At 48.7% G+C, this 10818-nt stretch overlaps 1 protein-coding gene across 1 annotated transcript; it reads left to right on the top strand.

Annotated features, from left to right (window-relative positions):
• The first annotated feature begins 444 nt into the window (after positions 1-444).
• On the top strand, positions 445-10500 carry ERRFI1 (ERBB receptor feedback inhibitor 1). Its single transcript, XM_040586480.1, has 4 exons — positions 445-570; positions 6966-7161; positions 7279-7355; positions 7929-10500. Exons 2-4 carry the CDS (start codon positions 7040-7042, stop codon positions 9125-9127), a joined length of 1398 nt encoding a protein of 465 aa, XP_040442414.1. The 5' UTR covers positions 445-570; positions 6966-7039; the 3' UTR covers positions 9128-10500.
• Positions 10501-10818: the final 318 nt, after the last annotated feature.

Genomic DNA, 10818 nt, shown 5'->3' with positions numbered 1-10818 from the left:
GGGAAGGGGGCGGGTGGGCGCCAAGCGGAGTGACGGCCACGGGCAGCCCGGGCAAGGGGCTCTCCCCGGGACAGGGCAGCACCGTTCCACACCGGCCAGGGAAGGACCCGAGCGCCGACGAACCGGGCTCCCGCCCGCTGCGGCGCCATCCCTCCCCCGAGCCGGGCCCAGTCACGGGCGGCGGCCGCGGCCCCGCTCGCCTCCACCCCACAGGCCCGCCCCGCGGGGACGGGGGGCGCGCCGAGGCGGCGCTGCCCGGGGGCCGTTCCCGCGGGCGGGCCCGTAGGATCGGGCAGTGCCACCGGCGCCCACGCTCCCACCGGGGCCGCGCTCCAGCCCCACCCCCGGAAGCGGGGCGGCACCCTCACCGGCGGCGCGCGGCCATCGCCCCTTTAAGGTTTTTCCCGACGGCGCCCGACGTGCGGCGGGAGCGGCCCCGGCCCCGCCCCCCGGTATAAGAGCGGCGGCCCGCGCGCGGCGCGGCAGTGACCGGGTGCTGTCGCGACTCGGCGCATGCGTGTCGCGCCGACGGCCGAGCGGGGACATGCGGAGCTGCGCGACGCTGTCGGGGTAAGTGCGGACCCCGCCGCCCCCATCGCTGCTGTGGTGCCGGTCTCACGCCCCCCCGCTGGGCCGGGGCCACACCGGAGCCACTCGGTGGGTCTCGGCCGGGGCCACCCCCTGCTGGGGAGCGGAGCGCGGGGGCCGGAGCGGGCAGTCCCGGCGGGCCGGGGGCCTGGCACGGAGGCGCCGTCCCGGCGCGGCCCACGCCGGGGGTGGTGTGGGGGGCAGCGGGAGCGCGCTCGGTGCGCGGAGCCGAGGCGCCCACCGGCGGGGGGGGCGGGAGCTGCGGCTCGGGGAGCCGGGCCCGCAGCCCCGGGGACGCGCCGCTCGCCCCCCCGGCTCCCGCTGGGCACCGCGGCTGTCCCGGCCGCTACCGCACAGCCCCGGCCCCGGGCGCGCTCGGCCGCCGCTTCCCCGCGCTGCCGGGGGCGGCTCCGCGCCGGGAGGTACCGGGGCGCATCCCGGGGCCGCCCCGCTCCCCCCGCCCGGCGAGGACCCCGCGCAGCCCGGCTGGAGCAATAAACGACGAAACTTAGTGCGCTTGCTGTAGAGCTAACCGTGCTTAATTGTATATTGATGAGCCGGGGGGGAAGGCGGCGGGGGCAGGGTCCCGCTGGCCAGTTGGGGGCTGCTGGAACCAGTGCCGCACTGGTGGGCGCTGCCCCGGCACGGCCGAGCCGCCCCTGTGAGCGGGCAAAACTTGTGACGAGGGAAGGCAGCCTGCTGGGACCCCCCTGCTTCCTTAGGCGTTCCTTCCCAGGGATTTACCTCCACGGGGCGGTTTAACTTATTTCACAATGGAAACCTCTCCCGAGGGGACGGATCCCCGCAGCGGAGCCCTGCGTCCGCCATCCTCCGCCACCCAGGGACCCGTTCGGGGAACGCTCCCCCTGCTCCGGGGTGCAAAGCAGAAGTAGAACTTATCGCAGCGTGTCTAAGGCTCGGGGCATGACTCTGAGTCAGCTACAGAGGCGGGTTTGCTTCCTGCGTGTAAGCTGGCCGTATTCACGTTAAAATTTGCAGGAGGGTGAAGTACCATACCTTAAGTATGTATCTGAAATCTGACAAGCAGAGGCAGGGCAATTGTCTTGCTGTTTAATTATTAGTTTTCTACTGGCAGTTTACTGGTTCCTCCCAGTTGCTGTGTAGAGCCCTGAAATGGTAGCCCAGGTGTGAGCTGAACTGAAACTCCTCGATGAACTGCAGTTCTTCGAATATACTCCGAAATAGCTGACTGTTACAATCTGAAATCGTTCGTCTGCTGTTCAGTTGATTTGTCTCTTTTATGTCCATCGGCCATCTGGGGTACACCCATAAAATTAATTTTATTTGCATCCTCTTACGATTTGAGCAGCATTTTTATCCGGCTTTACTAAGTGATTGTAGCCTTAAACTTTCTACCACAGAGTGGTCTGCTTCTGGTTGGCAGAACGTGTAGAAGAAAAGTCTTTCGGAGCTCAGAGTATGCCTTATTTATAAAACAACTGTAAAGAATGTAATTCCTATAAATGGGGGGAAAAAGTACCTTCTGAGGCCTGTATCTGAGTGTGACTTGGTGTGTGATTCCGAGGAATACTGAACAGCACTTAGGAGGTTTGGTGCACAGTTAGTAAGGTCTAATTGTTAAATGAATAGATTTAAACTAACCTTCTTGTGAGGCTGTTTCTGCTAGGTGTGGGTCACTGAGCGCTCAGCTAGCTGCGAAGGCAAAAAGCACTCAAGGGGTGATACGACCACCAGAGATCCAGGATTTTGTTGTTGTTGTTAAGTATATGGAGTTCTGAAAAGTGTACGAACAGCTCTTGGGCTTTGTAACGCCCGTTTAGAAGTCTAAAACACTGAAATGTTAAAAGGGGTGGCTCTATCTCAGGTACTTATTTTAAATAGAAAGTCAAAGGAAAAAAAGGAAATTACATCACGTTGTCAAATAAGGAACAGCTAGCTGGAGCAGATGACTTGTAGTGCAAAAATGTGCCCCTCCTCCTGTGAATTGCTTCTGAGATTTGTTAAAGATATGTGGTGGTAAGGTGAGCAAAAATAGGTTGTGGATTTAAGGTAGCCACATTTCTTCCCCTCCTGAAAGCGTTAAGTAGGTCTTAATCCCCGCCGCCTTCTTACAAGAGGTATATAAGCTGCTTGTCAAGAGTATTGCTTTTATAAAAATCTGTCCAAGATGTGTGCAGGCGTTCAGAAATCTGTATTCCATGCCCGTGAAGTGAAACATTCTAGAGCATGCTTTGGGCTGCTGTGCATACTCCAGAAAGGTTTTCTTTTATTATGAACCTGACTTGCCTCAAATATTTGGTTGCATCGGGGCTGGGAGAGCAGGGAACCAGAGTAACAAGGTTCTCTGTGTGATCAGGCGTAAGTGTTGAGCTAAAATACACACAGATGCTTCTCAGTTTCTGAATGGAGGATTACTGCTGCTGTAACATGAGTATTTATTTAGCAATATGTATCTGTATGAAAACCGTATGTTGGATGTTTTCTGTAACTCAGCTTCGTGTCACAAATTTTCTGAACTATTTATACATTCCTCCCTCTGTAGATACCCTGCTGTTTATGGATATATTTGACTATTTTCAGCTTACACATATCCAGCCTATTATTCATCACTCATCGGCAAGTCTGAAGGTATATTTGGCCTTGTAAAAAAACAAAACCAAAACAAAACAAAAAAACCCACACCAAAAACAAAACCCAAAACAAAAAACCCAACCAACAATCATTTCCAATATTTAGAATAATTCTTATTTGTGAAGGTGAGCAGGCATGAATGATTAAAAAGATGTCGCCTTTGCACACTTGCCTGGCCTTACAGCGGACGGTGTTGATGGCTTCCTAATATACCGACAGACCTTTGAATTGCCTTGGCTTGTATCTGCCCTGTAGTAATTACTGCTATAGTTTTAGTTAAACTAACTCGGTTCCTTATGAATAACACTGAAACATCTTCAGAAGTGCTCAAAGCACGTCGATCTCTGAGTGCTGTAATTTGTGCGTAACTAGGGCAGAGAAGCTGAGGCACCACAAACCCATTCTGTGCAAATGAGCAGCAGATAAGTGTGAGATCCCGAATGCTGTGTTTCTGCGCAGTGTCCATTTTCTTTAGCAAACATGGTTTGATTTTATTTATGGTTAAGTTTAGATCCTTAAGTCTTTAAGGAGGCAGGATCAGCTAGCAGTTACAGTGGAAACTGTTGGTGTTTATTCATGACAGACTTCTGTAAATCTTTTTTTTTTTTTTTTTTTTTTAAAGCCCATTACTAGAAAATAGCAGCTTCGTGAAATACGTACAGCTCGGCTTTAGTAAGGGCACACTGAAACGCAGCGTTTCTACTCCTGTACTCCCAAATTGCATGTCCTCATAGCTCCCTCTGAAGATACTGTTTCTTCAAACAAGCTTATGCATGTTTTAAAATATAAGCACCGACTCTCCAGGCTCCGCTGAAAAAGTAACTAGGCTGTTTAGTGAGAGAGCACATGCCTCACCGCTCTCGATACTCCTGGCTTGAGGAATGGAGGACAGTTTCATAACTCCATCCATTCACGACTCCCTGCTGAAACATCGAGGAGGCAAGTCACCTTCTGTGAATTCACAAAGCAGTTATTGTTGCAAGCCAGCGAGTTTTATGGCTGCAGAATTTGTCTGTGCTTTATTTTTGAAAAATAAAGAGTTGATTGAAACAAGTGAAAATTACCTTTTCCTAGAGTATGTAAATATTTGTCTGTTTCAGAAGTTGAGCTTAGCATTCCAGAGGGATTTCAGAGAGGCAATTGTGCAACTGTCGGTCTTGAGAGCCGAGATTTAGACAGCATTCAGAGAGCTGACACAGTAATTATTAGCAGTGGTTTTGGCGTGGGCTCTGATGGAGGTTGGGCTTCGTAACAAGCCCTGCGAGGGCTGTGTGTTATCATAGTGAGTGCATTACATGTGCTCTCAAACTACAGTGCTGCCACCCCCCCCCGGCTTATTTTTTATATCATAATCAATGTCTTGCTGATGGTCTTGTCGGATCTTGTATGCGCGCTGAGGTGGAATACTATCGTGTGCTGACTAATCAGTGTTCTGTATCAGTGATTTGTTCAACTTGAGACTTGCATTTGACTTCAGAAAATACCGAAAGCGCAAACTCCTTTGCAGGCATTAACCTTAAGTACGTGCATTTGTTCTCCTTCATTCCTTTTGCAGTTTCATTGCTAGTAGGGCAGGGTCTGCGAGGCACGAGAAAATCACTGCTGGGTGCAGCGTGAGCCGATGGGACAGATGTTTTATTTGCAAATTGCGTTAACATGATAGGAAGGTAATTTTAGAATTGGTGCTATACTCGTCCTGCGCTGCTTGCATCCTTCTGACAGATGGGTTTCTCGTCTCCTGCTCCCTCACAGGCAGTGGCTCCGCTCGCGCTTACAGGGCTGGAAGGAGGAGCTGCTGGTACAGGGCTGCTAGAGATTTGGAACTCGTTTGCTAATCAGAACTATGTTATTGCTTCCTGGGGCTCTATGTTTATATTTAATTTTACTGTGAAAATCTGCAGTTCCCATTACTGGGAAGGATCCAGCTTGACTGTGTAATGCAACAGTGTCCAGGGTTAAGCTAGCTTTTAAGGAGATTGAGAAGGAAGAACATAGTCTTTACTAAAATGAGGTGGGCTGAAGTAAGTAGGACTAAGGGTGATGCTCTGCTGCAGCAGAGAACATGGTTTGGCCCTTGTTCACATCTGTTAAGCTAATAGCCTCCTGTCTTAGTGTTCTTAAATGCCTGGCTCAAATACACTGCGTATCTGGTAGTGAAGAAAAAAAAATAATAATCCCACTCCTGTTAACACAAGGGTGATGGCTGGTGGTCATGATCAAGAAAACCATCATGCATAAAGCAAATGTGGTGAGGTCTTGCACATCATAAACACACAAACAGACGAAGCTACGTCGCATACACCACGTGCTCAGATGGTCAGTACTGGGCCCAGGTCAAACTTGGAAAATCACAGCAGATGGTCCTTCTGAGAGAATTGTTTATAAAAGGCAAAGAGTGGTGTTAGATTGCAAATGAATCCTGGGGCACTGCTGCAGAGTCCTGCCTAGGAGAGTGCCCATCCCTCCTGCTGCAAATAGGTAGAACGGATCTCTCCTTTTAAAGGCGAAGTAGGATTACACATCCGCGCAGAGTGCCTGGTTCTGGACAGGTTTTCCGTAAGCGTGAGCTGGTCCTTGCTCCTGTACCTGTTTCCCTGCAGTACCCTGCTGTGAAGGGCTTTTCTTGGCACATATTCTGCACCGATGTACACAGCCCTCACTTGTCGCTTGCGTTTTCTTTCAGGTGCAGGTTTTTTCTTTCAGAGGAAGGAAGGTCATGTTAAGAAACTGGATGTACTCTTTGATTCTCGGGAGAAACAAATCAAAATGTTGGGGGGATGTGTGTTAGATTATTATTATTTTTTTTAAAACAGCTACCATAATGTACTTGGTGAATTTAGGGTGTTTGTGTAGATGAAGCACGGACCCAGAGAACACCTTTGCTTACAGTCTTGAGCTTAATTTCTCCTGCTTTCGGGACATTGACTACTTTTACGCTGTGTTGTGTCCCCCCCGGTCCATTCTGAATTTCCTAAAAAAAGCCCCGTGAGTCACCTTGTTCCTTTGACTATGATGATTTATTCAATATAAAGCAGTTGCCAAGACATTTTTTCTGTTGTAAATGGGCCAGATAAAGCATTCTTCGCACTCAAAATAAATCTTGAGTACAGCAAGACAGTTTAAGCTGAGATTATTTCAAATCACTAGATTTTCAGTTTGTTGGAAATAGCTGGGAGACTTGATGCTGATTTAAAGTATCTTAATGCTCAAGTTTGATAATAATAGCGACTGCTTTATATAAAGGAAATGCTGGAATTCTGATTTAAGTAGTCAGTAATTCTGTTTATTGGAGCAAGGGCCATTTGTTAGGCTATTGATGGTAATACTTAAAAACAGCCTAGGCTGTTCCTTGTTGGCTACACTGGGAGGCACAGACTGGTTAGCAAGAAGATACAGCTAAAGATAGATGTCTACTAGAAAATTGAAGAGATTGTTCTGGAAAGCTTATTTTGCCTGAATAACTAGCAGTTTATGGACGAGCACTGAAGTTGGCGATGCACAGTTGCCATATATTGATGGCTTTACTGAACATATTTTTTCTTTTTTCTGTACAGTGTAATTCAGTGGAAGAACTCGCCCATTTTGCACGGCAGTTTTGCACTCAGACACAAAAACCTGGTAAAGTTTCCTTGTGGGCAAGTAATAGGACAGAGAGAGGGCCATTCGGCAGAGCCATTGAATTCCTTGAAATACCAATGTTTCAGCTGTGAGATGGACTCGTCAGGTTTGCGTTGCTGATATTTATGTGCTTCTTTCTTTTGAAGGGAATGAAAACCGCAGGAAGGCTGTCGGGGACTGACTCTCTGGGGCTGTGAGGTGCCGCCGGCGGCAGCGCACGATGTCAACGGCAGGAGTGGCTGCTCAGGAGATGGGAGTCCCGTTAAAAGCCGGATTTCTTCACACTGGTCAAGGCATGGGGAGTCTGAAAACCTGCTGGGGCAGCCACAGCGGCTTTGAGAAGTGAGTGAGGCTAAAATTTGGTCTCTCCTTGAAGACGCGATAGAGACGAGCATGAATACCTGTACCTGTACCCGCCCGATGGTCTATTTACAGCAAAGGCTTTTTTCTCCCCCCCAGTACTTTCTTTACCGTGGACCCTATAGCGATGGCGTATGAGCTGAGCCCACCGGCGGCGGAGCGGTTCCCACCCGTTGGTGAGTCGGGGGCGGCCCGGGGGGGGCGGGGCGGGGGCGGGGCCGCGCCGCGGTGCTGCCGCAGGGGCGCCCCCTGGCGGCGGAGGGCGCACAGTGCGCCAAGCGCGGCACCCTCGCGCTTTTCAATGATGCGATCGAGTTCAAACGAACCCCCGCATTCCCCCCCCCCCCTCTTTTTCCTTGCGCTTAGAGGCCTCTGAGCTGCCATGACACAGCTGAGAGAAAAACCATTTGGTAAAATAGCGCTTGCTCTGCTGCGGGAGCTGCGCAGCTGCAGCTCTGGGCTTTGCATGGGGCTGGGGTCTCTCGGAACTACCTCGTTTCACTGCAGCACTGGCCTAAAACAATTAATTACCCTATTGTAATTTAGCCTATTGTAACAGCCACTCTGATAACTAAATTCATAAATCCGCAACCAGGAAAGATCTAGAATAGCTACTTTTGGTTTCAGAGTCATTAAGCAGACGTTACTCATTGCGTTAGAAGGAATTAAATAGCTAAATATGCAGCGGCAGAGTCTCATGCTAGAGTGTTACTTAGAAAAGTGTTCCTACGGCTTTCTTGCCTTTTTAGGGCACTCTGCCAGTGACGCTTGCGTGACCGACCACAGCTTTGCTGAAAGCTGCACCCAAGTCCCGTCTCAGAAATCCAGCCCGCCTCCTGTAAGCCCCAAAAATGAACAGCTGATTTCAAGATATGAAGACCATCTCATCCCTGGCTTTAGTAAACTGTCGTTAACTATGGGCTGTGTTTCTGAAGAAACACCTCCTCACATGCCAATAAAACATGGGCCAATTCAGTTTCTGTCTCCATCTTCCAATGACCGTAGCTCCAGACCGCTTCCCCCTCTGCCTATTTCTGAAGACCTTATTCCCGATGAGATGGACAAAGAGGTGGAATTCCTGACTAGCTCAGATACCGACTTCTTATTAGAAGATTATGAACTTCCCTCTTTTAAATCCAGTGCTCCGAGCCGGCGGAGCTTTAGGGGCTGTGGACAGATCAACTACGCATACTTTGATACTCCAACAGGACCAAACCCAGAAGATGCCAACCCTACACAACGCCTAAATGGATACGTATCCAGTATTTATCCTCCTCCGCAGCAGCTGCATCGACGTTTGCGAAGGTCCCATTCTGGGCCAGCTGGATCTCTTAATAAACCAGTAGTAAAACTATCTGGACACTTAAACAGATCTTCGCCGAATTCCGATGAAGATAAACCAGAGGTTCCACCAAGGGTTCCCATACCTCCAAGGGCTCTCAAACCGGATTACAGAAGGTGGTCAGCAGAAGTTGCTTCTAGCGCATACAGCGATGAAGACAGGCCTCCAAAAGTGCCCCCAAGAGAACCTTTGTCACGCAGCAATTCCCGTACGCCAAGTCCCAAAAGCCTGCCGTCATACCTCAATGGGGTTATGCCCCCCACCCAGAGTTTTGCACCTGATCCCAAGTACGTCAGCAGCAAAGCTCTGCAAAGACAAAACAGTGAAGGATCTTCCAACAGGGTCCCTTGCATTCTTCCGATTATTGAGAACGGTAAGAAGGCCAGTTCAACACACTACTATCTGCTGCCTGAAAGGCCTCCATATTTGGACAAGTATGAGAAATTCTTCAGAGAAGCAGAAGAAAGTAGTTCTAGCACTGGGGTTCAGTCCTGGTCTGGCGACTGCACAGCCACTTCAGCCCCAGCAAAACTGGACTCAAAGCCTAGAGTGGACATAGCTGGTCATCTGAAACGAAAACACCTGTCTTACGTGGTTTCCCCGTAGCCTCTGGGAGCACGGTCTCAGCTCGGTTGTTCAGGATGGAGCTGAACTTGATCACGTTACAAAGTTCTTCGGGTTCTCAGATAATGAAGTAGGACCAGTTTGTCCTCCGAGAACTGGAAAGTGGCTGGTAAAGTCCTCTTATGCTGCATATCTCTGATATGTTTCTTAAGACTGGTTTTTGTCTTGGTATAAATAGCTGAAAACCTGCAAAGATTCCATAGAAACGTATAGAGGGATAGTCGTCACAGTTGGCCAGTTATATGCTACCTAGATGAACGTGTTTGGTAGCCACGTTATAACGAAAAACATAAATCTAGCTTTGCTGAAGAGTCCCTTATAAAGCTGACAACAGAGCAGACCACGCAGTCCAGTTTTTGTATCAGGCTTTTCCAAAATTTCTTTCATACAGTTAACTCTGCTGAGGACAGAGCCTGTCCCCTTTGACCAGGATCCACCAGCCTGGTGAGAAGGTAACTGCAAGATCCGATGTCTGCTGCAAGACTTGGCAAGCACACTGGAAGTGCATTTTGAAAGATGAATTTGTTTTACAACTGAATTTGACACTAATAGACGTTTGAAGTGAGTTAGGTTTTGTCGCTTCTCTCGGTTGCTAGACACACTTGACTCAGTTTTGCAGTTTTCCCTAGGAGAGACTCAGACCAGCTACTGCGAAGCCTCTGCTGCTGCTCTTTTCCTGCTGGATCTAGAAACGTGTGGAAGTGTCCCAAAAGCGGCAGAGGGTACACGCAGCTGTACGGTTGCTGTTAGGTAGGCAGGAACAGCTACATGCTCACCTAGAGCCTGAAATTCTGACTGTGTTACATACAGAACTACGGCACAAGCTGGTCTTGTGTTTTGGTTTCTGTTCAGTATTTTAGGGGAGGATGAGGAGGGTCTGAGCAAAACCCACGATTCCATTTATGAACAGTGTCAGTCCCATCTCTCGCTGCTTCAGATGCTGCTGCTTGCTGTTTAATTTTTCCTCATCGTGCCTCGGCGATCCGTTAAAGTTCATTGAGGTGCCACATTCGTGCGTTAGCAGTTTCTCATGCTCATTTTGATTACATTTATCCTTTTACAGATAAGCACAAGAGAAAGGGTGCTCATTAACGGAGGTACAGAAGATGAATGTGTTCCTCCTAACAGAAATAAAGAAGCTGTTTACAGTTTAAACTGCTGAATGAGATGTTTGAGCTGTTTTAAAGCTTACTTTTTATTTTAGTACAAACTAAATGAAGGTGAAATACATGCTATAGAAATGCACTGATATTTCTGCATCCTGTACAGTATTGAATAAAAAGAGAATTCACTTTGTATTTTGAATATTGTCATGTCTCGAGTTTAATAAAGTTATAAAATACTTATTTATGATACATTTTGGTTTTTGCTTTATTGAATAGTGCATGCAATTGTATGTGTGACTTCTGCATTTCCTGGAAAGTTCACAGTAAATACTGTTAAATGTGCAACAACTGTTGACGGCAGCTTGCATTTAAAGTTAAGAATTCTGCAAAAGGGTTCAGTACCTCACATTGCACACCATTAATTTTAATTCCTCCTTACTATCTGGTAGCACAGTGTCTCCACTTTTGTTCTGGCAATAAAGCATCCTGTAAGATTAAGTTACTCAGCCTATCATTATTAATAACTTCTGTTATTTTTAGAGTCATCCATAGCACATTAGGCACTGT

This window comes from Falco naumanni, chromosome 3, assembly GCF_017639655.2.
Source record: "Falco naumanni isolate bFalNau1 chromosome 3, bFalNau1.pat, whole genome shotgun sequence".
Lineage (NCBI taxonomy): Eukaryota > Metazoa > Chordata > Aves > Falconiformes > Falconidae > Falco > Falco naumanni.
The sequence above is the reverse complement of the archived record's forward strand: the minus strand, read 5'-3'. Positions and strand labels throughout refer to the sequence as shown.

Excerpts from the sequence above, each read along its gene's own strand:
- ERRFI1 (XM_040586480.1), top strand. The coding sequence starts at position 7,040 with ATGTCAACGGCAGGAGTGGCTGCTCAGGAGATGGGAGTCCCGTTAAAA. Across the intron at positions 7,162-7,278 it reads AGCCACAGCGGCTTTGAGAA|TACTTTCTTTACCGTGGACC; the intron begins GTGAGTGAGGCT and ends TCTCCCCCCCAG. Across the intron at positions 7,356-7,928 it reads GGAGCGGTTCCCACCCGTTG|GGCACTCTGCCAGTGACGCT; the intron begins GTGAGTCGGGGG and ends TTGCCTTTTTAG.